This window comes from Podarcis liolepis (assembly GCF_965112155.1).
Source record: "Podarcis liolepis genome assembly, chromosome: 11".
NCBI lineage: Eukaryota > Metazoa > Chordata > Lepidosauria > Squamata > Lacertidae > Podarcis > Podarcis liolepis.
The window spans coordinates 46,738,087-46,765,404 of NC_139565.1; the positions used below are offsets into that span (position 1 = coordinate 46,738,087).

Consider the following 27,318-nt stretch of genomic DNA (forward strand, 5'->3'; position numbering starts at 1 on the left):
AATTATGTGAGTCTATATCATGATCTAAACATTATAATCGATCTTAGTCATAAATGGATTAAGAGCTTATATACCTGTCTAAGTGTAGCTCTAAACATTCTGTCTTTCAAGTGCCAAAGATCTATGGAGCTATGTAAGCCCGCCTTACATAGCAAATGAGCCAATAAGATTTCAGTTTCTTTGTCTTGTACTGAGCCAATCAGCCACCAGCACATTCGTGGCCATGTTTTTTGTAACTTTGAATAAAGAGGAGAGGCTGCGAGGCTGGAAGAGGAGATTCTCTCTCTCTCTGATCACACGCAAGCTCTCTGAAACAAACATCTCTTTGTCTGTCGTTATTTATCAAAAGCAACAATAATAATAATAATAATAATAATAACGATAATAATTTATTCTGGTTGGACAGTGTTCTCGAAGCTACTATCGTGAGTTTGACCAAACTGCAGGAGGCAGTGGAAGACAGGAGTGCCTGGCGTGCTCTGGTCCATGGGGTCACGAAGAGTCGGACACGACTAAACAACAACAATCCCATCAAACACCCACTGGCGCATCAGGGCGCTGCAGCCTTCCTTGAACTACAACACCCAGCATGCTCTTGGGCGGAAGTGTGGAATTCTCAGTTCCGCCCGCTCCTGTAGAGTTCGGAAGGTAAATAAAACATGCAACGGCGAAGGTCGAGCGGCGCCGCTCTACCATGGAAATCTTTATGGTCTCTCCCGGCCCTGAGAGGGAGGGAGAGAGTCGCGTTAGAAGCCCTTGCGGCAAAAGACCGTCAGGGGAGAGCGAACGCTCTCTAGACCGGAAGTGGACTTCCATAGACACTGGTTTCCCAAACCGGCTGAGCGCGACTACTTCCGGTTCTTCCCTCCCCCGCTTCCGGGGAGCTGAAAAGACAGATGTGACCCGGCTCGGACTGTGACAGAGCTGGAGAGGGGAGGGGGCTCCAGGTAAATATCGCCTCCCCTCTTCAGTTGGGGATTATGCCTCCGCTCCTCCCCCTGTATTATTATATTATTATTATTTTTATTTATACCCGCCTTTTTCCTTGACAGGGACTCAAGGCGGCTTACGGATAAGAACCGCTAAAAGCATAGGGGGCGCGCGCGGTTTGGGGGCGAGGCGAGGCGGGGTGTCATTAAAAAGGCAATTAAAGGTGGATAGAATATTCTCAAGGGAGAAATGGCTGTTCTCTGACTCCTGAAGGAGAGAAGCGCCTTCCTAAGTCTCCCACTTTTCGTCTCTGGTTTAGTTTCTGTGAGGGAGGTTGAGGAGGCAGTGGAAGTTTGGAGGTGCAGGCTTCTTTTCCCTCACCCCACCCCATAATAGCCATTGCCATTTACTGATACTTCACTGCCACTGTATTGCTGTATTGTAGGGACAGGGCTGGCCCACCCGTGAGGTAAGGTGAGGCGACTGCCTTGGGTGGCAGGACCCCCAGGCAATCCCAGTGTTGGTCTTCCTTTCCCTACCCCCTTGTTCCTGATGTAGATCTTTCCCTCACCCTTTCAGCCTTTGCTTGAAAGGTGGCCCAAATATCCTTGTAATAGTCACAATTATTATTACATTTGATGGAACCTAGCCTTTGGAATTCCCTCCCATTAATTATTAGATGGGGCAATACCTCTGCTGCCATTATTATTATTATCATTATCATTATTATTACAGTGATACCTCTGGTTATGTACTTAATTCGTTCCAGAGGTCCGTTATTAACCTGAAACTGTTCTTAACCTGAAGCACCACTTTAGCTAATGGGGCCTCCTGCTGCCGCAGCGCCTCTGCCACATGATTTCTGTTGTCATCCTGAAGCAAAGTTCTTAACCCAAGGTACTGTTTCTGGGTTAGCAGAGTCTGTAACCTGAAGCGTATGTAACGTAACCTGAAGCGCATGTAATCCGAGGTACCACTGTATTCCTAATGTTATTATTGATGCCTATTGAAGACCTTCCTCTTTCAACAAGTCTTTAAAGTTTACAAGGCTGATGTGGAAGTCACATCATGGCCAGAATTCATTTGTACAAATCAGTCCCTTTTGAGCAAGTTAACCTCTGTCGCAGCTAATTTCAGTTGTCATTTGTTATGGTTTGTGTTAAAACAAAATGGTGCCAATGGCTGAAATTACCTTCTTTTCCAAAAGCTTTCCGAAATGGCTTCCTTTGGGTGGAAGAGGAAAATTGGTGAGAAGGTGTCGAAGGTAACATCTCAGCAATTTGAAGCTCAGGCTGCTGATGAGCAGGATCTTGCTGACAGTGATGAAGCTGAATGGTTCCATGACACTAAAAGAAAAAAGGGGCTTCTCCTGGAAGACTGCGTAGCCAAAAGTAAACATCTGAAGGATGAAGGTGCAATTTTGGCTGAGAATGAAAGGTAAAGATGATGGTTTTTGAAAAATTTAAATCTTATGAGGGATTTTTTCAGGTGTACAGTGGTGCCCCGCAAAACGAACGCCTCGCGAGACGAAAAACTCGCAAGACGAAAGGTTTTTTCCTTTTCGAGTTGCTTCGCAAGACGAATTTCCCTATGGGCTTGCTTCGCAAAACGTAGCTTGCCCCGCAAGCTCCGGGGATAGCGGGGAAGCGCAGCGCATCTTCCCCGCTGTCCCCGGACCTCTTTTCAAGCAAGGGGCGGCGGGTAGAAGATCGCTTCTCCCCGTTGCCAGCCCTGCAATCTCCGGGGACAGAGGGGAAGGCGCACACGCCTTCCCCTCTCTCCCCGGACCCCTTTTGAACTAAGGGGCGGCAACGGGGAGAAGCGATCTTCTCCCCTCTGCCCCTTGCTTCAAAAGAGGGGACAGAGGGGAAGGCGTGCGGCGCTTCCCCTCTGTCCCCGGACGGTCTCCATAGGAACGCATTGATTGATTTTCAGTGCATTCCTATGGGAAACCGTGCTTCGCAAGATGAAAAACTCGCAAGAAGAAAAAACTTGCGGAACGAATTAATTTCGTCTTGCGAGGCACCACTGTATAGGTTGTTTTGGCTGGGCAACAAAACTTCCTCTCTGCTGTGTGCCACCTAAATCTGTTCTGAGGGTCCCCCCCCCAACCCTCTGGAGCAGATTTCAGGAGAGTGTGGGACCACAACGGGGAGAGGAGGGGGAAGTTCTATTGTCTATGGTCAAAAAAAGAGTACAGATCTAAAAAAATTTTTTTTTTGCCATGATCTAGTAGTAGTAGTGTTGACTAGCCACTAGATGGTGGTAAAGACCTCTTTAATACAGTGTTGTCTGAGGATTAGAAATACAGTAGGATCAATTTTAAATCTATTTCTTGATTAACGAGATCTTTGAAAAGAATAGAAAGTCATCGAGATAGGTGGCCTAGAAATAAACTGAGAGATTTATTTTAGCCGCTGTGGATACATTACTGACCTACATTCTAACCTCACTTAATGGAGTTCACACATGTAACCTGAGACTTCTACACAGAAATCATCGCTGCACTTCCCTCTTCAAGGCCTTCCTGGTTCTAGGAGACAGTGGGGTGGGAGATGGTGGGGATTCAACCAACCCACCACTTGGAAGATCACCTTCTTCCTCCACTTCTAACATGTCCTGTGCCCTCGATTATGTCTCTGACTGCTCAGACCCTTCCCCTTCCCCCCATCTTGCTTCCAGCTTCGCGGGCGGCACCAAACTCCATAAATTGCTGGCCTCTCTCCTGGGTCAGCCTTCTGCCCCCTCTGCCTCCATCACACACCCATCAGAGCCCTGCCAGGACTTCTCTCTAACACCCATGGGCAGGGAATTCCAACGTGTATGTGTGGCCACGCTGAAAGATTGATTGCTTGCAAATGTGGAATTAATATTATTCAGTGTTTGTAAAAGTGCCAGATCCTTAAATTTATGTGGTCAAATGGGCACAGACGGGGTGAGGCAGCCCTAAGCCATTGAGGGCTTTATATACCTATAGGAACACTTTAAATTTGTCCCAATAACATATAGTGTACATCTCTGAGCAAGACCATCTTGTCAGTGATCATGCTGCAGCATGGTGTGCTAACCATGGCTTTCAGACTAAGCTCAATGGAAGCCCCACATATAGTGTGTTGCAGTAATTGTTGGGCTATTGATAGACATAAACGCTGTTAACAGCTTTGCTTCCTGTGTACTTTATTGCTGCTCAGGTTATTAAAAAATTATCATGGAGGTCAGAGCTGTTTAACATTATGCAATCAGTTTGTATTTGATATAGGAACAGCGTAAAGAATTTCATTTTTCTTGAGATCTGAAGCCATTATGGTTGCTAATTCCAAGCACGTGTTTCCTTCCGTAGAATGTTATGATACCAATAAAACATTATCTCTTGGCTTAAAGGTACATTAGATGCCGGATCATTTGAGAGTAACAAAATTATGTTCTTTCCTGGATACTAATTACTTTTAAATGTGGGGAACATTGACAGAGTACAAAGTTGTTAGAGTTGCTTAATCAGTTGAGGAAGCTGACACTTCTTGCACAAGTGTAATATGAAAATGTGATATGAACCAAATAATCTCGGGAGAAACGTACTTGCTGTTTAATAGCACATAATAATGTTATGCAGTTAAGAATATGGCATGCAGTTGCATGCAGGCTTAAGCGTAGCTTAAGTTGCAATTTCAATAGGATACTGTGACTTGGATCCCAAGTGGTTAAAGCAATCTGGGCAAGCCACTCATTAGAAGAAATGTTACTCTGCTTCAGAAAACACCGCCATTATGTCAAGTTTTGCTCCTATCTACTCCACTATATGTTGGAGAACTTTCTGTCCTGTCCAACCCCACTTCATTGGCTGCTCTTTGAAAGAAAACGTTGATGATATCTGGAGAAGAGAATGCCATACTACTTTCTACAGAAGATGGGAGTAGATTTAAGATGGAGTGCCATTTTGAGTGATTATTCAGACCTTGTGATCTGCAGAAGCAGGGAGAACAGGCCTGTTAGATTGTTGTATGCAAAGAATACCAAACTGGGCCAGCCCACAAGGATAAGATTGGAGCAGTACTGTAGTCATATATTTGCCTAGAAGGAAACCCATTGAACATATTGGGCTTTGCTTTTGAATACACACAATTCTGGAGATCCTACAGGCCGTACAAGAAATCTCATTTCACTGTAATTTGTAGAGCATACAAAGGTTTCAATCAGAATAATTTATGGATTTATCTTTTCTGATTTTAATAGCTTTCATTATCAGAATGAAACTTGAGTTCAAAATATCAGGCTTTGGACATTAAGAAAAGTTTTTATTTAGTGTGCTTACAGGAAAACATGGAGCACTTTTAGAAACAACTTGAACATCCTCCACATATCAGCATTTAGGTTTGTACAGATTGTTGCAACGGTAACATATATTTGTATACATTTTTTTTATTTTGCTTAGTTACCAAAATATTTTATTTTATCCCCCAGTGTGTATGTAAATCTCTCACACACAAAAAGTGCCTTGTGTCTTGTAGAGATTACTGTGCTTGGAGACTGAAGAGGTACGGCCCAGGAAAAACTTTACTATGTGATTTTTACCAATTGTGTAGACTCTTTCTTTCTTTCTTTCTTTCTTTCTTTCTTTCTTTCTTTCTTTCTTTCCTGTTCATTTACATCTCATTCCATAAAAACACAGCATTAGCAATACCAACAAAGAGCAGTGGTGTACAGATTTTTGCATATGTTCTAAATCAGCTGTACAGTATCCATATTAATCATAATGCTTTTTGGACCCTTGCTTCTTTTGAATAGCAGCCCACCTTCTACCTCATGGCAAACATGGGGAGTTGCTGTTGTTGTTGTGTAAGTGATATGGCCTAAGGATGGTAGTTTCAGGCATTAAAAATCTGTAAGCCTGTAAACTGTAAAACCTGCAAATTCTTTCTATGGCATAAAATGGGGAGACTGCACAACCTTTGGAGCTAACTTCACTGGAGCCCACTAAGCTAGTACATTATTTCTGAAGACAAACCTGGATATTATACGTGGCCTGTTACATGTCCAGAGAATGCTTGTAAGTGTTTGGGAATTGTTTCCTATACTAGATGATGAGGGATCCCGTCACCTAAGACGTTTCAGAGCAGCACTTGATTAATGAACAGTAATTGTTCCTTAGGAGACTCAACCCCCTGATTATTATGGTGATAACAAGTCTTGGTTGTTTCCAGCTTCCGTGATTCCAAGGAAGAGTAGGAATGAGCTCATGCAATGGGTCCCCAAAGAGCATTTGTCCAGGGTAATAAAGCACAAATGCAACAATTGCTTCTAAGGAGAAATGAAATGCACTTGCAGTGCTACTGGTTACCATGGCAGTAGTAGAATATAGTTGGGGGAAAATACCTTCTGGGAACTAAACTATTAAACGTATACAAAAGAGATGAAGGGTGGGACATTTATTTGCGGCTCATCTTTGCAAAGCAGCTTTGCCTGCCCCCAGCTATTACAAGTTCTTGAAACCAAATCCTCTGTACACAAGTAGAAGTCATTGAATCGCACACAGCTTTAAATTGCATGATGATGCCCAAGAGAACCATCGTTACTGAACAGGAAATGAGCTAAGTGGGAGTGGGGGCATATGCATCTTTCAGAAATAAGTGAGTGTCATTGTCCAGAGAAAACCGAGTTGTCGTCCCCCGCCCCACAACACACTACACTTTAGTCTAAACCAATATAAGTTTCACAGCTTTTCTGCAGGGCCCTGGGGATAGAATTCAGGGTCTAGGGCAGAGGCTCTCAAATTATAGTCCACAGACCCCTGGTGGTCTGCCAGCTCCATTCAAGTGATCTGTGGAAAGATTGTGGAGCAATCGGGAGTGTCTGTCCCCATAGTTGGAAGGGGAGGGGCTGTACCTTAGTGGAAGAGTATCTGCTTTGCATGCAGAAGGTCTCAGGTTCAGTTCCTGGCACCTTAAGCTGGGTGGGGAGAAACACCTTTCTGAAACCTTGGAGACCCTCTACTAATCAGTGCGAATCATCCTGCGCCAGATGGACCCAGTAATCTGACTCTGGATGAGAAAGCATCCTATCTGTGTTGGGCCTTGCATTTGAATCTTCTTCCTTTTTCAGACAATAGAGGCCATTGTTGTGACTGTGGCCAGAGTCACGCCATCAACATTGGGTTCAAAGACATGGATTATTTGGGATATAAATTCATCTTTTCAGAATTTTCTCATTTTTCTTTGTTTCTGTTTTGATCCAGCCCAGTTCAGCAGTTACTATGATATCTCTGGACTTGTTCTTACAAGGTTCTCTCATGCATAAGGCTGGTTTTCATGTGACAAGTGCCTCCTCTCATAATGTGTTTGATAGTGTTGTTTTCTGCACAGACTCAATTTGTGAGTTGCAGCTCTTGTCTTCTGATAGATGGGTTCATTGTCATTGTGATTCAGTAATAAATAGGAGAAACTAGGTTTTGAACCCTCCCTTTGACCATGGGTCTATGTCCTTGATTTCCCTACTCCTCTCTTACATCTGCCAGTGACATGAAAACTTCTTTAAAACACCAAATATTATAGATTCCCGATGTGTTAATGCATGTGTAGACAGTAGCCTTTTAAAATATGGAGCAGTTTCCATTCAGATTAAAATACTGTTCAGGATAGACTAATGACATTCAGTGAAAGACAGTTTTTATTTATTTAGAATGCTTACATTCTGCTGTATAGCTCCATGAGACTCCATATAGTCGAGCATCATTGATTTAATTGTAACTTGCTTTCCAAACAAGTGCGTTTAGGATTGTTGTGTGCCTGTTGCCGTATTGTAGCATCATTGCATCATTAGATTTATTGTAACTTATTGTCCATTGTGTATTATAACAGACCTGCAAAAGTGGTGACATCATTTGTGATATAATCTAGCTATGCTGTATCACAATCTGTTTCTGAAATACATGTTTATATATTTCTAATTTTTGTACTACTTTTGTATATGCTTTATGGGGTTTTTTCTTGTTCCTTAAACAAAAAAAACATTGCCAGGCCATTTTTAATCAACTGCCACCAACAGCTTAGAAATGGAAGGTGCAGGAAGGCTATCAAATCAAAGCAATAAGACTGCCTTTCCTTATTCCACACAATGTGGGTTGAAACCCCATTTCCACCCATAAACATGCACTGAAAAGATTAGTCTCCATTCCTTTACTTCTTCTTTTTTACCCTCCTCATTTGTGAGGTCAAAAAACACATACCCTGATGTGTTAAATGATCTTGAGTTCACACCCTTTAAGAGAGACCTTTTTCCTGCCCACAACTGAATATGAACAAAGTACCAAGACTTAAAGGTAAAGGGACCCCTGACTGTTAAATCCAGTTGTGGACAACTGGGGTTGCAACGCTTATTACTCTTTACTGGCCGAGGGAGCCAGTGTTTGTCCGCAGGCAGCTTCCGGGTTATGTGGCCAACATGACAAAGCTGCTTCTGGTGAACCAGAGCAGTGCATGGAAACGCAGTTTACCTTCCCGCTGGAGCGGTACCTATTTATCTACTTAAACTTTGATGTGTTTTCAAACTGTGAGGTTGGCAGGAGCTGGGAACCGAACAATGGGAGCTCACCCCGTCGCGGGGATTCGAACCGCCGACCTTCTGATCAGCAAGCCCTAGGCTCTGTGGTTTAGACCACAGCGCCACCCGCGTCCCAAGACTTAGCTGTCCATTATTTCAGCCAAGAGATGCCTCCAACAGCACTGTGTTTCTCAGAATCACAGTTCACCCCCGCTGTAATAAGTAATTGTGATTCAGATGGAAGAATGCTGCCAGCTAAATCAGCAGTACCACGTCCTGTCACTTTTGGAACCATTTTTTTGCTGGTGTTTCGTTTTTGTGGTGTGGCCAATTAAAAAGATGAGCCCCTTCAGTAAAAAAATCTTTTCTCCAAGTCCTGCAGTGTCTCTGTGTTTTATAGAAGGAAATCTGGCTAGATCATTCTCAGAGGTCCTTTTAAAAAAAGAAATGAGTAACAAAAAGGCGAACCTCTCATTTGTTTGAGATAAAAGGAAGAAAACAGCTTCCTTTTCACGGGGGTCTTTTATCCTGTTCTCTTTCAACCTTTGACATGCTAACTATGAATGTCTTGGTCTGGTTTTGCCAGGAAACCTCATTCCCCGCCCCCACCGCCCACAGACATTGTCAGGTCGGACATCTGCAGTTTGATATCTCCTGAGATCTCCTTGTTTATAAATGTTCTCAGAGTAGATTTGACTTGTATGGAAATAATATTGCTCTTCTTATCAACCTGGGAAGGTTGTACCAGGATATTCCTATCGGATAGCAGATACTATGACGAGTTCAAGAGTGATAAACTTCACACAATGTTCTTTGACCCGGCTTTTCATTAATTTATTGTGTGCCTATACATGAGAGTATTGGACATGGAGATTATACTGCAGTTTCTTTGTCAGATAGAAATATAGCAGCACTAGTTTGAAGCAGAAAAACAATAGTTCCCTTTAACAAGCAGGACAGGGCAAGCTACTTCCTTTGGATGCTGTTGACACAAGCCCTACAGTGCTGTAAGGATTGGCTTTGGATTTGCAGACTCGGAAGAGGAGGAGGGGCAAAAAACAGAAGGCAGGGCCTGAATAGTTGGAACCTTACTGGCTCCTCCCCCCAACTTTCCTATGTGTGGAGCAGAGAGCCCAGTGGAATCTGGTAAAGGTTTGAAGCAGCTATGGGGCGGCAGGGAGGAACCGGAGGTGTCAATAACTTAACAGGAGCCCAAACAAGGGGGTGCAGTCTTGTCACCTAGAATCAGGTGCCACCTTTGCAGATGGGGCAGACTACGTGAAGGAACATGGATTTGTTATTCCAACATTCCCACAAGGGGAGCGAGTGCGCCACACCTTGGTGGGTGGGGCATGGGAAACTTATTGGGACAGCTTCGTTGTCTCTGTCCAGTTCTGAACTTCTTGCCCTGCTCCTGAACTCCTGGAGCATGGCTCCTGAGCCTTGTCCCTGTTGCTGAGCCTATACCATTATTTGCTTGCATAAAGATCTTTTTCTTACTTACAAGAGCTTTTATGTGTGTATTTGGGGGCGGGAGACAGGGCACTATGACTGGCCAACTTCTTTACAATGTGATACAGAGCCAAGATCGCCACCTACAGTTGTTTGAGTTCTCTCAGAGGTGGCTGTTGTGCCTATTGAGTTTCCTCCCGTCTGCGGAGCATCAGACCAGGTGTTCAAAGCAGGTATACTAAATGTCTGAAATGGGGAGTGTATCTCTTTTTTTCTGCTGGATTTTTGCTTTTTTGTTGCTCTACTACTATTATTTTACTTTTATTGTTTTATAACTTGGCAGTTTCAGTTTGGAAAACAAAAGCAGATTACAAATTTTCTAAATAAATAAAGCAAACCTTTGTGCCTACAGTGGCTCCCAACATCTTAAGGCTCACCAAAGCCTGAACTTTGGAAGAGTGGAAGAAATGTTTTCAGTTCTTAGTGATACAGTGGTACCTCTAGTTATGTACTTAATTCATTCCGGAGGTCCGTTCTTAACCTGAAACTGTTCTTAACCTGAGGTACCACCTTAGCTAATGGGGCCTTCTGCTGCTGCACCGCCGCTGCACGATTTCTGTTCTCATCCTGAAGCAAAGTTCTTAACCCGAGGTACTATTTTTGCGTTAGCGGAGTCTGTAACCTGAAGCGTATGTAACCTGAAGCGTATGTAACCCGAGGTACCACTGTAATAGCATAATATTTTAGATATTTGGTCTACTTTATTTTAGTTTACTTTAGAAGTTCTTTGTAATAAAAAAGTGGCATAAAAACAAAATATTCAAAGTGGTTTGAAAGAAATCTTCAAAATTCCAGCAGTACCAAAGACTACCAGGCAACTATGATTTTTAAAGTCTACTTGGAGTGTGTTTCGCCCCCCCCCCCCCACCAAGGGAATATATCAGAGATCATTGTTATGTTTATCACAGTTGTTGCTATAAACATAAAGTGTTATGTAGATGAATCATACAATATAACTGACTAAAACATAATATGTAGTCCAGTGTGCACTCATTGAATTCTTACTGCAATATTAGGTCCATGGAATTATGTGTAAATGGTTTGAAATGTTTGACGCCGCTGGAGTTAAGTATATTGCCTGTATATTTATAAGCACGAGAACTTCAGGCATTCCAGATATAGTCTCCAGAGATGTCTGTTTATCTGCTACCTTACTTTAAAGAAAGAAGATTAATATTGTGTATCTTAAAATTTAGCAAAAATGCTGTCTGATCTGTGTTTTTTAGTCTGCTTGCTGTTGGCAGTGTTCCACCATGAATGCTGATGTGTGCACTGAAGGCTCCAAATTCCCTCAAACATTTTCCAACAATAGGTCTGAGTATGTTTCAGAACTGCAGTCTGCCTTGGTTTTTCAAGATTTGGGTTATCTGGTGAGCTGAGAAGAAGTGGGAGTTGCTTTTGCTATGTTCTTTGTCATCCATCCATGACTATCAGTTGTGATGGCATCACACTGTTTCTCATACCAGACCAGCGTTCGAAATTCACCAGGCGCAAGGCTTGTGACTAAGTGATGGTACCCGGGTGCCAGGATGCCACTTGACGTCTCTACCATCTGGAGGTGCATGCCTGATGGTTCATGCCCAGCAACACATCCTGTAGTATTCTATCTGTTATATTTTATCTGCACAGTCAGAATGAATTTCAGAAACCAAAAAATGGTATTGAAAAATATAGCTTTTGAGCCATCTAGTCCAAAAATGGCAACTAGACATTCTGTTTAGTTGACTACAACCCTGGTTAAAGCAGCCATTTGACTCCTCTGTATCTGAGTTTATAACACTATGTCAAACACAGTATGCCTCTAAATACCAGTAGCTGGGGATCATGAGTGGGAGAGTGTTGTTCTTGTGTCCTGCTTGTGGCCTTCAGACAAGCATATGGCTGGCTACTGTGAGAACAAACTGCTAGAGTAGCCAGGCCTGTGACTGGATCCAGCAAAGCTATGTTTTCATGCATCCACAAATCTTAATGGACAAGTTGCTGTTTGCGTGTGTGTGTGTGTGTGTGAGAGAGAGAGAGAGAGAGAGAGAGAAATTGGCCTTTAGAGAGAGATTTTCAGGCTTCTAATTTTCCAGCTTGCTGGTAGAGGTGGTAATTGGTTCTTATTCATAAGGAAATGTTATTTAATGTTTCCTTTTATGTAAGAGCAAAGCCAATTAATGCCCTTTTCATAACCTTCTCATACTACTTCCTTTCAAAGGAGTCTGAATTCATCTGTGCACATCACAGAGGTAACATTAAAAAACTCAGTGTAGATGGAAGGACCTGTTTCTGGATGTGATGAGGCTGGCGTGGAGAGGAGCTTCATGTGTCCTTTGACTTCTGATATTATCTTTGTGGCCTGGGAAGCAGCAGCACCTCAAAGATGACTTGAGTTGCTTCCATAGATAGCAGGAGATACCGTATTTTTCGCTCGGTAACACGCACCCAACCATAACACGCATGTAGTTTTTAGAGGAGGAAAACAAGAAAAAAAATATTCTAAGCGAAACAGTCGATGTATGATTTTTGTGGTTCATGCTGTGGCCACAGACATGTGATCTGACGGTGAGTTTGGGGTAGCCCAATGCAAAAATCCTGAGGATCCATGTGGATCCATGTTTGTAACCACGTTTTTGCACCACTGCAGCCCCAGGCAACAGTGGGTGCGTGATTTTTTTGGTGCAAACTGTAGCCATGGACATGCTATGTGATCTGATGGTGAATTTGGGGTGACCCAGTGCAAAAATCCTGAGGATCCATGTGGATCTGCGCGTTGTAACCACGTTTTAAGTGGGGAGGGAAGGAAAAGCACTCAAGGGACAAGAAGCACGCGTGGAGCAGCCTCTGCTTCTCTCCCTCCTCCCCCCCCCCTTAGCGAGCTGAAAACCTTTGCTGGAGGGACAGAGAGCCTGCTTGCTTTAAAGGAGCCTACCGGACAGGAGCCGCTTACACGAGTGTAAGCGGCTCCTCTCCCCTCCCACTTTGCTCCTTTAAAGAAGCAGGCACTCTGTCCCTCTCTCCTCCCCATTCAGCGGCTCTTCTCCCGCTGGAAACCACGTAGGAGGGAAGCATTCGCTCCGTAACATGCACAGACATTTCCCCTTACTTTCTAGGAGGAAAAAAACGTGTGTTATGGAGCGAAAACTACGGTAACTGGCACAGTTCCCCCCTTGCTGCCTTCTCTTTTCATGTGGGGCTAGAACAGTGTTGACATGAGGTTCGCTTCAGTCGCACAGTTTCTCCTTGTGTATGTGTGAAGTCCCTCAGCCGGTTTCCTTGATCTTAAGCAACAAAATGGAGACATAACCCACTTGCATTTCTGTGCTGCAATGTGGTGATTTCTGGATCTGGTAGTGAGCAGATGGTAATGTTACAGAGGCATGGAGATGGTACAGTGGTACCTCTGGCTGCGAACGAGATCCGTTCCGGAGGCCCATTCGCAACATGAAAAGAGCGCAACCCGCAGCGGTGAATCTGCGCACATGCGGGTTGCGATTCGCTGCTTCTGTGCATGCCCATGACGTCATTATGCGCTTCTGCGCATGCGCGAGCAGCGAAACCCGGAAGTAACCCTCTCCAGTACTTCGGGACGTAACCTGAAAGAACGTAACATGAAGTGGACGTAACATGAGGTATGACTGTATTGTGGAACCTAAAGGGTCTTTTCCCTGAACTTTTCCACCATTGTGATCAGGAGATGTTCCATTAGAAAGCAGAAATAAAGTGAACCCGCCAACTTTTCTTGGTAAAGTGTGCCTTTAGCACCCCGGGAACAAGCATAAGGGAAAATGCTATTGTATTATAGATTTAAAGGCCATTGTGATATCATCGGCAAATAAACCAATCCTCTCCCATCACCCTCTTCCTCTAAATAACAAGTTGGGCAATGATGTAGGTCTCGCAAACCTCTCTGCTAGTTCTACATAATGGCTGAGATGTGAAGAGTCATTGTGTGCATATGCAGCAAAATAGTTGCATTCACCATTAGACATGAAATTTAGGGTTAGAAAAGATAGCTTAAACCTTTCCTTACTTTTTGATGCCAGTCTTTCTCATATACATCTCTCAGTGGCAGCATGTGAATTTTTTATTTTTTATTTTTTGCAGTGTTTGATATGCTTTGGAATTGCAAAATATGTGGGGACAGGGCTGAGCCGCCCCCCCCCAATCTTCAGAGCCTCCCTGCAGTGGCAGCAGGCCTCCTCCCAATGCTCATGATATCACATGTGTGATGTCATGCACACGCGATGAGCCCCTCCAATGTTGGGCAGAACTCGGTGCCTCGCTGAGGCGCCAAGGGTTTTCAAAACCCTATTTTTATCATATGATTTGGAGGCGGCAGGGAAAGGAGGAGCTGCTATGTCAAATTCCTTTCCCAGGCCTAAGTTCCACATCATTTGTGTTGGCAAAATGTTTGAGGCCTCTGTAGTAGCCTCTAGACCCAAAAGTTTCAGATTCTGACCTGGAAGAGCAGCACTTCATTCATTGTGCTGAATTTGTCCTTGTTAAAAAGTGTATGCAAATATCCCCCCCCCCCATTCATGGAAAAATACGTTGTCTTCTTGCTTGGCATGGATTATGGCCTGCATTTTTTCATTCATTTTGCTGACTATATAAGCCCCCAAAGAGCTTAACTTTTATTACAGCTCAAAAGTCATGGTTTTAATCAGCCATTGCCCTGACAATTTTGCAGCCTTGTGGTGTTTGTTTGTTCTCCAGATATTTTCAGTAGCACGTCCAACATTCAGTTCTCTACATGTTCTGTCCTTAAAAAAAAAAAGAATATCTGTTTTTCCTGTGGTTTTTTCTTTCTTTAAAAATAATAATTGCATGTTTTACATTTGAATGTAAGATATGATTGTGAGGCAGCTGTTAATAAAAAATGTAAAAGTTGTACAATTCTGTAAAAAAAACCCACTTTCAAAATAGAAAACTCACTTTATAATGCATTGTATACTTCTCATGAAACTGTATAATTATTCATTTTGTAAGGTTTTTCCTTCCATTTAAAGTAAACAGCACTTGTGGAATGTTAAGATGGGCTATAAATTAGTTTTTATTTATACAGTTTCTACAGCAAAAAGTTGTATAGGATGCCTTCATAATTTTAAAGGTGGTGCAGTACCACACTAGCACACTTTCGTTGCCAAGTTTCGAAAAGAACTGCCTCATCAAAATCTTGTTTCACCATTCTGACTAAACATCAGGAAGAACTTTCTGACAGTAAGAGCTGCTTGACAGTGGAACAGACTCCCTCGGAAGGTGGTAGACTCTCCTTCCTTGGACATTTTTAAGCAGAGGTTTGATGGCGATTTGTCACGGATGCTTTAGTTGAGATTCCTGTGTTGCAGGGGTTGGACTAGATGACTCTCAGAGTTCTCTCTGCGATTCTGTGATGACAGCTTGAAACTAACAAAATGCAGTTAAACAATTGCTCACTATTTTTCTCTAGTGCGTATTTCCCTCAGGCATAGTCATCCGGATTCTGCTGCCCCTTCTGAGGATGGGGTTTCCAAGGTCCAAAAGAAAGTTTTATTCATCCATTAGGGCTTTTCTGTGCACTTTATCATGTGCATATCTCCACAGGTTCAGATTTTCACACATGAACTAGTTGCTTCAGTTGACAGGAAGACATGAGCATAGTTGCACGGGGGTTCTGTGCATTCACATGAGCAGGGGAACAGTCTGTTATTTTCTGCAACGGACATAGGAGAACTTGCTATTGCATTGACCCCAGGAATGGCTAAAACATATAGAGTAAGCTCCAGATTTGGCTGAGAGGTCACATGCGGAGGCCTACTTTATTCCCACCAATTACGTGCATCTGTTCAAATGCATACTAAACCATGTTTGGCAAAATACACAATAAGAAATTGAAATTGCGCTGTCTTTTTTTTTTTAACACCCTGTGTCTCATGGGGTGGTAGGATGGAACATTAATTTATATTTGTGAGATGCTTGGAATGAATATCTAGTCAAAGCAATGTTGGTCCCTTAATGAAAAGGTAAGAATACCAGGCCTTTGAAACACCCATAAATCTAGTAAGAATGAACTAGTAAGAATGAACTATTGTTTTAACAACTTGCAGGTACCGGGAGGCTATTCAGAAGTGGGATGAAGCACTTCAGTTAACTCCAGAAGATGCTACCCTCTATGAGATGAAATCACAGGTAATGCATGACAGAGCCTCAGCAGTGTAAGAATTTGTGCGTTTATTTATTCTGACCATAGGCCGTGATGCAAGCAAAACACAGAGCAGATAGACTTTTAAAAGTACCCCACATAGTCTGTATGCGTTTTTCTGGGTTAATTGCACATGCAGCACCCTCTCTACCCATAGTGTGTGTAGGGCAGGAGGGTGACAGGGACTGGTATGCTGCCAATGTTTCCCTTAGGAGCCAGCTGGATGCATGGCACATGGTAGTGGCAGGCAGTTGGTTTCTGTGCTTAGAGGCGATGGTGGGGCAAGGGGACAGTGGTTAATCAGACTATGATGGCACTGAGCTGCCTCTTCCTACCTTATTTGCATGGCTGTTTTATCTACAAATGACTCCTCTTGCTACTCACAAACTTGGAATAGATCCCTGAGTACACAGGCAGCTTCTTCAATTAATAGCTGGTACCAGCATTGAAGAAACATAGAGTCCAAGATCTTTAAATCTATGTATGAGCGCTTTCACAGCCACCTCAACGGAAGCCATGAGACCCTTTTTAACTCCCTGACCACATCTCTTGATGTCTGACCACATCTCGATTGCTCAGGCGATGCTGTATCAACTTTCTGAATCAAGCCAGTGCTCAGCCATAAACATTCTGGCTGCCTCTGTGTCTGCACTGCTTTGGCTCCCGCTCTGTTTTAGTAAACCTGCCAGATGGTGTCATCCTAACCTACTTGTTTGCCCTGCCTGCAGTTTTAATTTATGAAGCATTTGTAATGCGGCAAGTGCTTTTATTGTGCTATCTTTCACCATAACCATGGGAGGCATGTAGCTTTGTCCAAGGGCGCACATATCCAAGTGCAACTCCACACCCACTGACGTGCATTTTCAGTGCCTGCATCCACACATTATCATATTCACTGCCTTCTCACTTACCAATCTCGTCTTGGGGGGAAATAGGTTCCTCGCTCCTGACTTAACAAGACTGTTGGCAACTGCATTAGCATCAATAGAATTTTGAATCAACAGGATAAATATGAATGAGATGTTTCTCCCAAGCAATATGCCACAATAACATTATTTGTTACTGACAACATTAAGGTGACTGCTTGGTGTGCAGAAGATCAGATATAGAATTGTTGTGTCCAAGGCTGCATCTGTCTCATGGGAGATAATAATCGGAAGGCAAAGGTGAAGAATCAGCAAAAAAATTATTGTTGCAGATGGCGAAAGTTTTATTGTAGCTGCTGGTTTCCAATTTTGGCTTTAATGTAGAAGGACTCTGATTCTGAGCTCATTGTTCTGACCTAGATGATGAACAAACATGTCCTGGGAAGAGCTTCCCACATTCCAGTTTTTACAACCGGCAGTATCCTGCAATTGTTCCCATTTGTTCCCATTTCCCAATGTTTTGTGGGAAGAATTAATACTTGGCAGAGACTTGGATCTACCATACGCTCTGCAAACATCCAAATGAAATAGAAGCTTCTGTTAAGTCTTTTCTACTTGACACCTGGTACAACGTTCCTGCGCAAGTCCTCTTTGGACAAGATGAGCAAACAAAATGAGCCCGAGTGAAAGCGACAGGGAATCTGATAGGGTTCACTTCTTTCCTCATTGCTGAATGAGACCAGAACTTTCCAGAAACAAATGGTTGAAACCAATTAGGACATTGTGGTCCCTCATTGAATTTCCTTTTCCTCTCCTCCCCCTGTACACCTATATTTGCTCCAGAGGGTATGGGGAATGACTTAATTGGATAGAACTCAAGGTCTGGTAGTTACTGGGGAGATATAGTGTTTTTGTGTGAGATGGAAATTATATATCCATGTTGATAACAATCCTAAATATTCAAAAATTTAAAAGCTGGCATATTGTAGAACTTGAGTAATGGAGTAGTTTGTCTAAAATTAGGACTATGAGTTCAACCAATCAATCCTGATGAAACAGAGGATGTTGTCTTGTAGACCCAGGAGCTTAATCCTAATACTTGTGAGGACTAGCTAATTCTCGGACCACGGTATCAACCATAACATTATATATGATCTACAGTGGTACCTCCAGTTACGAACTTAATTCATTCCGGAGGTCCATTCTTAAGCCGAAACTATTCTTAATATGAGGCACGCTTTTGCTAATGGGGCCTCCCACTGCTGCGTGACTGGTGCGCGACTTCGCTTGCATCCTGGGGCAAAGTTTGCAACTAGGGGCATCTACTTCCGGGTTAGCAGAGCTCGTTACCCAAAGCATTCGTAAGGCGGACAGTACGTAACACGAGGTTCCACTGTATTGTACAATACTGGTGATCATTCTTGACCTCAGCATGCAGATTTCTTTGGCCAGCATTCTTAAGCTCAGTGAGTTTGATTGAAGATTCCAGATTTGATTTTGAGAGAAATCGTTAAGATAGGCAGTAAGCAACCAGCTTCCTCAGGGGCAAAAGTAGCCCTTAGACAAGTATCCATTTGATCTTCAAGTTGCTAACTTAGAGGCAGGAGAGATATGTTTAAGGTTGTGGTGGTTCTGGCAACAGGACTTGCACTCAGATTTAAGGGCTGGGGACTGAGGGGCTGACCCTCCGTCTCCTTTGTTTTTGTTGACTGTGATGTAGATTTCCGTATGGTTGTCTTGCATTCAAATTTCGTTTTAACTGAGCGTATCTTTAAGATGTACAGTATAATGATTTTTTTAAATTATTTTTTTTTTAAGAACTCCTGGGACCCATTTAATATCTGCTTTATTCCACTTTAGTCTTCATTAACCATTCATATGCTGTCAGCCATGTGTTCAGTGCAAGAGAAGCAAGGGTTGAGATTGCCCTGTTAATTATCTTGAATATACTGATAATTTTTGGTTCTTTGCTCCAGGCTTTATCCAATTTTCTCTGGGTAGGTGGTTCATTCTGATAGTCCTTTGTTCAGGCTAAATACAGAGTTCTCTGTGAGTGGTGGTCATTGGAATCCCAACTGGTATTTGCATGGGAATGAGTTTGGGTTTACGTTGTTTACAAAACTGGTTGATGAAGCAGATCGTCAAACTGACTACCGTGTTGCTGTTTAAGAGAGCATTTAGAACAAGAGCAAATTGCATAAGTATGACTCCATTTATGTGCTTTTAAAAATCAGTGCAGTTCAGAGTCAACCCTTTCCCCTGTGGCGCAGTGGGCCAGTGCATCTTACTGAACCAGAAACTTGGTGGTTCAGGCCCACTCAGGGATGGCTGGGAGCAGGATTCCTGCATTGCAGGAGGTTGGGCTAGATGAGCCTTGGGGTACCTTCAAACTCTAAAATTCTAGGATTCTGTGACAGTTCTTTTGGAGGTAACTACCTAGCTCATAAGGGACACGGGTGGCGCTGTGGGTTAAACCACAGAGCCTAGGGCTTGCCGATCAGAAGGTCGGCGGTTCGAATCCCCGCAACGGGGTGAGCTCCCGTTGCTCAGTCCCTGCTCCTGCCAACCTAGCAGTTCGAAAGCACGTCAAAGTGCAAGTAGATAAATAGGTACCCCTCCGGCGGGAAGGTAAACGGCGTTTCCGTGCGCTGCTCTGGTTCGCCAGAAGCGGCTTAGTCATGCTGGCCACATGACCCGGAAGCTGTACGCCGGCTCCCTTGGCCAATAAAGTGAGATGAACGCCGCAACCCCAGAGTCGGTCATGACTGGACCTAATGGTCAGGGGCCCCTTTACCTTTTACCTAGCTCATAACTGACTCCAGAACCATCTGCATTGCAAGCCCTCTGCATACTCGCCTTTTGAACTCTTTTTGCGTTTTTGCAATATAATTGGTTAGTTTATGGTTTGTTCTGTTGTGTATCCCCTTATTAGGTGCTGATGTCTCTGCATGAAATGTTCCCTGCGGTGAATGCTGCAGAAATGGCTGTCCAAAGAGATCCCCATTCTTGGGAGGCATGGCAAACTTTGGGACGTGCCCAGCTTGGATTAGGAGAAATCACACTGGTAAGTATGAAAAAGGAGAAAGGCTCATCTTCCACTCCAAATTGTTTACAGACATACAGCTATATCTTGCTGTGGCCTTCACAGTGCATGAAATCATCTTTAAACTTCCTTAGATCAGAATGCCAGATATCCCAAAGAGAACAATTAAAAACTTTAAAAGCAAGCAAGTTGAGAACTATAGATAGATGATTCCACTAATCAGCCTTGGGCGACCATGGAGAGGGCTTTTGATGTTTTTGATGAAATGTAGCAATTTTTCTCATTTTTATAAATAGCCAAAAGCTTTTGGGACAAAGGCTGCCTTTCTGGGAGAATTAAAAAAAAAAAAATCCCAGAGTTCTCTGCTGATCATCTATTTGAAAAGTAATAAGAAAATATCCCTTGTGTTTCAAAGAAGCACTTTGCTTCAGTGTAATTTATGCATTATTCGAAGAAATGGATGCTATTTGTTCTGCCATTTGTCAGGCAAGCAGAACAAAGGAAATTTTATTCGTTTCAGCAACTTGGAAATTATCCGAAATAAAAATGCTTTCTCAAAATACGTCAGACCTGTTCTTGGAACAGATAGAGATCAGCTTCAGCATCTTGTGATTTTTATACTAATATCGTTGATGAACCCTTTTGGATGTTTTTGTTTGGGGGGGGGAAGCTGCTCAGGTTAGAAAGAAAGAGATGTAAAGGCAGTCCTTTTATTTGCATTGGCTCTGCTGTAGTAGAGCTAAAGGAAGAAGTGTGAAAATGTAGGCCAAAAGAAAAAGTCAGCATAAACCAGGAAGTTGAATAGCATCTTCACATCAGTTTGAGTGCAGTTCCCTAGCAGCAAATTTGGAACACGATAACATGAGGGATTCCTAGTCAAGTTATGATTTCCAACTATTATCATTATTAATATATATTGGATGTTAAGTATCGTTTTCTGGTCCCACACTGGATCTCACTGAGAAGGAGGAGGCAAGGCAAGGCAAGGATGGTCAAAAGTTGCAGTACCATGGATAGCTCCAAGTGAGCCACTCGCTCAGGTTGAGACTAAACTGAGACCCTTTAAACCACATTATCTGCACTGCCTCATTTGAGCTCCACCATTTAAAGGGCCAACCCTCAGGTCTGAAGACTGACCATCCTGCTTCTTTCCATAGCTTCCCTCCCAGTGTGTTCCCTGCCCTGCAGGGACTAGTGAAGTGTGATGAAGAGGCATGTGGTGGCGTGGGAAAGTTCCTATTTGGGTCTAAACCCTACCCCTGCAGCCCCTGTTGGTCCAGGAGTCTCCTCTGGGGGCTCCTGCCTGATAGTCTTAGGTGCAGTGCTCTCCTGGTCTCCAGCAGCTGGTTCAGAGTCTTGAACTTGATCCATTTGCCTGGCTGGTGTCTCTGGATTCAGAAACCTTTAATTTCCCATGCCATCCAATATTTCACAGTTGAAAAGAGGCACACAGGCATAACAGTCAAATTCGATGCCCTGGATTGATGTCCAAACTACACATGCACATTACATGTTGCAAAGATACTGCAGGAAAACATAATTGTCTTAAAATCTGTTGTCTGTGCACAAAAGGGACTGTCCTACTATCTATAAGCAAGCTGGATAGCTCAGTTGGTTGGAGTGTGGTGCTGATAATGCCAAGGTTGCGAGTTTGATCGCTGTATGGCACAAGTTGCATATTCGTGCATTGCAGGGGGTTGAACTAAGATGATCCTCAGGGTTTCTTCCAGCTCTACAATTCTGTGGTTCTGTGTTTGTAAATATAAATGAAAACTCTGAAGGGTGGGTGTGTGCGTGCGTAAAAATAATAATGATTCAGATCAAATGTGCATGTTGTCAAGTTTTGCTAATCTGACAGCATGATAAAACCAATCATACTGATTGGGGGATGAGAGATTACGACAAAGATAGAGTAAGATAGTAAGATAGAGAACAGAAAAATTGCTTGGCCGTATTACCATTGTATTGCAGGGAGTTATTTACTGATAGATCTATAGCCACTGTACATGTTATTCGGGGTCCTGCAGAAGAAATAGTTTACTAAGGTGGGACATAAACATAATAAACGAACAATAATAAACAGTACATTAAATAATCTGAGTTGCAGATGCAAGTATACATATTGTTGTAAGTGATGCATACAAAGCCACTTAGTAATAAGTTTCCTAGCTCTGTTTACACTGTGCGAAAGACACTCCCTATTGAATACATTCTATGAGGTATCTCTCATGCAGAGAGGTGTGGCCCTTTGTGTGGAGCCCATCCTCTGACCCAGCCATGCGGGTCACGCACATTTGGAACTGTTGGGGAAATGGTGAGTTGATAGCAGTTCAGCAGAAAGCAGGGGGAGATAGAGCTGCAAGGAGATCGTCTTTCTCCCTATGAAATAGGTGACTAGTGTGACTTCCGATGGATTAGTAGTGCCAAGTGGAGTCCTGGGTGCTCAAACACAGATGTTGCATCAGGCCATGTTATATAGCTTTTCCCTTCCTATATTATTCCTGAAACTGAAAGTGGGTGGTGTGTGTGAGAGAGAGAATTGGCCATTTATTTTTAAGGATTCTAAATTCCATTAAATTATGGCAGGAATGAATTCTGGAACAGATAGCAATTTTACCATTCACGTAGCCAACTGTACTTTGTCTCCCCACCAAATTTGTCTCTCCATTTTCAACCTTTGGCAAGGATTGCTTTTGCCACGACTGGTAAATTTGCAATAAAGCACCTGGCTCTTCTAATTCATTCTTGTAGATACCCTATCAATATAATTTCAGGATTTCTCTCAAAATGATGCCCAGTTTTGATTTTGCAATCAGCCCTTCTCTGTGATGTATCTTAGCTTTCAGGCATTGCCCTGAAACAAAGATTTTTACAGGATGTTTTTGGCAGGGGCTAGAGTTAATTGACTCGTGGGAGTCAGGTTGTTTAATGCTATGCTAATCCTGTTACATTTTAGCATCCTTGGCAGACTTACATCTGACTATGGAAATGACCATTTATCCAATAGCAGGCATTAGTCTAGAATGTGCTGTTAGAACAAAGGTGCTTAGTAATACAATTTATGGCCTCATAAAAGCGAATGGTACTTTACTGACCAAGTTATACAGTGACAAACCTATGCCCTGAGGAACTTTAAAAAAGAAAGAAATCAAAGCGTTCTTGAGTTGTTTTGTAATACTTCGGATATTTTCATATTTACTCACAGTTCCGCAGCCTCTTGATGCTAACAGCTGTTGACTGGTGCTACATTGAAATAATTAAGCTACACTGTTTCAAACATTTGGCGTGTCAAGCATGTTCAGAAACATGAGTGCTGGCAAGTAGCCTTCAAATGCAAATCCCTGCCGCCCACTTTTCTTCCTTTCTCCCTTGGAAACCAAAGGCAGTTGATCAAGACGAAAAACAAACATGCCATAGTTATTATCTGGGATTCAGCATTTCTTTCACAGAAGTCACAAGGTTCACAACTCTTTTCTGCTGGGACCAATCCATCTCCATATGGAATGCATATGTTGCAATGACAACTGGGGCAGGAATTAGTTGGCTCTGTTTTTCTGCCTTTGGAGTGACAGAAGGAAAGCTCTGTTATAAGCAGTTCCAATAGCTTTAACAGAGGCCTGTACAATGAAATACCTTCTGTCAATGTCTATGCGTGGAAGCTTCTGAGTCACCAAACAGTATAAATCTGCTGAATGCCAGTGTACCAACATGCAAAACAATGCCTTCTTTATTTTGCATTGTAAGGAAATATCCAAAACAGCTGGTGCTTATACCCTAAAACTGGAAGAAGCGGATGCATGTGCAAGATGTGTTTATTTTTGTAATGCATTTTTAAATTTTTCATTCACCCTTGCTACTTTATTCAGCTTTTACAGGTAAGAAGTGCAGGTCGTGGTTTCCCTTCTATGATCTGGGAAGATAGCAGCTTTCAGTCTCACATGAATTGGCAGCTCTCCCGTTATTTGCAGCTGACCTTGGGCATCAGCCCCAAGACTTGAATCGCTCTTTATAAATGTGAAGAATTGTTATTACACTTATCCAAAGCCCCCAGTGAGTTTGTGGCAAGGATTTGGCCACATCCCATAAGTGGACCCTTACTCTTTGAAAATAATCAGGTTCTGTAACGACTGCTGTTGGCATTTATGAAACATCATCTGTGTTTTACTCAATGATGTGACTTAATCTCTTGAGCCCAGTGTGTCTGTTTCATGTGGGCAAATTCTCACTGTGCTGTGTCCCTGCTCATCATTACAGGCCATCCGAAGTTTCCAGGTTGCCTTGCATATCTGTCCACTAAGCCCTGAACTGTGGAATGAAGATCTGTCTTGGGCGAGGAAATTACAGCAGCAGAAGAAAGCAACCAAAGCTGAGACAGGGACGCAAAGCACGGCATCTCAGGGAGAGACTTCAGAGGAAGCAATCCCGGATTACGATTTTGAAAGTGACGAGATATTAGCGGTGTGTGCAGCCATTGCCGAGAAAGAGAAAGCCACATTGGCCTCTAAAACTGTTGTCATCGTCTCTGCTTCCGGCGAGGTTGAGACCGTAACTGAAAAGAAGGAATGTGCAACAACAACCCCTGACGGTACCGTTTTTATAAAAGCACGGTAAAGGGCACAGACTCTGCTGATTGACAGCCGTGCCTTTGAAATCCTGATTTCCAACTTTCCCCCCATGCTGTAGCCTGTTTTTGGATCATCTTGCACTGGAGTTCATCTGCCCCCAACAAGCTACAGTAGCTGCAGTTGCTTCACTTTACTTCCTGAACCCCTTGCTACCGATATCTCAAGGAAGGAGAGAAAGGGCCTAAAGGCCACATCAGTGCCCTGGAAATATGACAGAGCACTATGGAGACAGAGGTGGCTTCTCCTGGACATGTTGGGTTTCCTGAGATGGAGATGATGGTTTTGAGCTGGAAGCTAGGAAAATGTGCATTCCTGGTCCCATAAACAGCCCTTGGTTAGGTTTTCCTCCTCTGCCTTACTTTATTCTTGTCATGAGCAGGAGGGAAAAGGAGGCAGCACCAAAGGGACAGGAACACAAAACAAAGAAAGGGGAAAGGGTGGAGGCCGAGCCTCAAAATGATGCTTAGGAAAAAAAATCTATCGCAGTACGTGGTATGCCAAACATGTTTCAACTTAAAGCCTCTGGCGACAAGATCTGATTTAATCAGATTCCACTGTTACTGCAGCAGTTTATGGTATCAGATGTTGCTTCTGATACAAGATGCTTCAATTCTTTTCTTTTTTAAAAAAAATCCAGTTACAGAAGAATTCCCTATTTGCAGTTGAATGGATACACGTGAGGAGTACAGGGTGCAAATTGTTCCCTTCCTTCCCTTCCAAGAAACAGGTCTTGTTTCTTCACAAAAAGTAGGGCATTGTAAAGTAACGGTCAGCAGAAGTTTGGAGTACATATATTGTAGTTATGGCTACCCAAATATGTTCATAAACTGGATTGTCCTGCCCATCTGCTTGTTTCCAGGGTGTGGAACAAGTTGGGCACTAGGTTGTGGAAACAACTAGCTTTCACTACTGTAATTTTAAAATGAAATGAAATAGAATCTGCAAAGAAACAAGATAAAATGCAATGCCCTCCATAATATTTGCCCTTGTGTTCATGCCATTTGTCCAAGTTGTTGGGTCAGGGTTTATGAAATTCTAGTATATTGAATAAGGTGTATGTGTAAGTGTGCTCTTTTCTGTAAATTTCCTTGTAGCTGGGAACCAAATTTCTTTGTAAAGAGATCTGCACCACAGTAGCACTTCTCAGGTCATCCCATGAAATCTTGGTAGCCACGCTTAATTTAAAATTCTTTTAAAAAGCCATTATTAAGAAATTGTTTGACAGTAAAATTTGGAATAAACTCAGTTATACAAACCTGAATTAATAATCTTTTGAATAAGTGCATAACAGGTTGAAAAAAATTGCTTTTGTAAGGTCCATTGATTGTCATAAGATTCATATGAAAGGTTTTTCATATAGTTTCCCACAGATCAGTGAAGTCTTCGACTCAAATCACCTTGTTCCCATAATAGTTCCACATTTCTAATTTACCTAGCCATCACTTTAATCCACCTATTCCTGTGCATGATCACTCAGAGTAAGTCACATTGAGTTTAAAGGGACCTATTTCCAAATAAAGATGCATAGGATTGTACCCTATGAGAGACTGGGAACCTGGGAGCTACTGTGACATTTTGCATAAACGACCTCAGGAGAATCTAAGCTGCTGGTGGTGTCCTTGTTCCTGCCAGCTTGAACATGGAAAGTGTCATCCTGAGTTAATTTAAACTTACCAGAACTTTTTTGTTTCAGTGTTGTGACTTTCATATATGCACCACAGTATGATAGCAAATGAATTAAAGAGGACAGAAGATCAAGACTTCCCTCTCAGATATGTAACTTCATCAGATAGTCTCATGAAGAAGTAGCCGTCGGTCACTGTTCTTTAGCTACTGATATTTTATCCATTCTACTGGCTTTATTCGTTTTATCCTAATTTCATATCCCTGATTATGTTTTGCATGCCTAGGTTTGTCACTGAATATTCCTGTGTTGTAATTAAAGTTGGCTTACTATGAGAACGAAGTCTTTGCTTAAAATCTGAGTTGTCATTCAGTAGTCACTGAGTGTTGTGCCCAGGGGTGTGTGTGCTCCACACTAAATAAATTATGTACCCAGGCAGTTCTGAACCATGAAGAGCTGAGTTCTATGATGTAAATATGCAAAACTACTTAGGTTTTGCCTGCTTAGTTTGTCAGTGTTTAGCGTTTTGCATAACTCATTTTGGTTTTCTAGGCTGGGAGCAGGGAAGGGACAATGAAGAGCACTGGGGTTCTTGTTTACCTGACTGTTGTGCCTTGAAAGATGGCCAAGCATGCAGATGTTCGATGCACCAAGGAGGAGGACTCTGTTCCCAGCACCGCCAGGTCCTGGCCAGACAGGCTGTGCCTTCCCCTTCTGGTTCCTTCATTCCTCTCAGTGGGCTGCTGCCGTTTCCTTATTGCTTTGCTATGCAACTTCCCCAAGAGGGAAGAAGGGAGCTAGAAGTCCTGTTTCACCAGCCAGGTCTGAAGAGGTATAAATACCTGCCTTCTTCAACCTCTGTTTCCTGGTCTCAGCCATATGTCATCCTCCTGTCCCCCGTCCTTGTTTGGCTTAGCCTGCCCCTCCACACCTGAGCCTAGATTTATGACAATTCTTTGGGGCAATAAATTTACATGAAAACTTAGGAGTATCAAGAAAAGGAATGCTTAGCTATGTCT

The 27,318-nt window shown here is 42.9% G+C and overlaps 1 protein-coding gene across 1 annotated transcript; it reads left to right on the forward strand.

Annotated features, from left to right (window-relative positions):
* Positions 1 to 618: 618 nt before the first annotated feature.
* On the forward strand, positions 619 to 26,637 carry TTC33 (tetratricopeptide repeat domain 33). Its single transcript, XM_083466283.1, has 5 exons — positions 619 to 947; positions 2,138 to 2,367; positions 16,047 to 16,128; positions 19,940 to 20,071; positions 24,305 to 26,637. The coding sequence occupies exons 2-5, from the start codon at positions 2,147 to 2,149 to the stop codon at positions 24,659 to 24,661; spliced, it is 792 nt and encodes a 263-aa protein (XP_083322409.1). The 5' UTR covers positions 619 to 947; positions 2,138 to 2,146; the 3' UTR covers positions 24,662 to 26,637.
* The last annotated feature ends 681 nt before the right edge of the window (positions 26,638 to 27,318 follow it).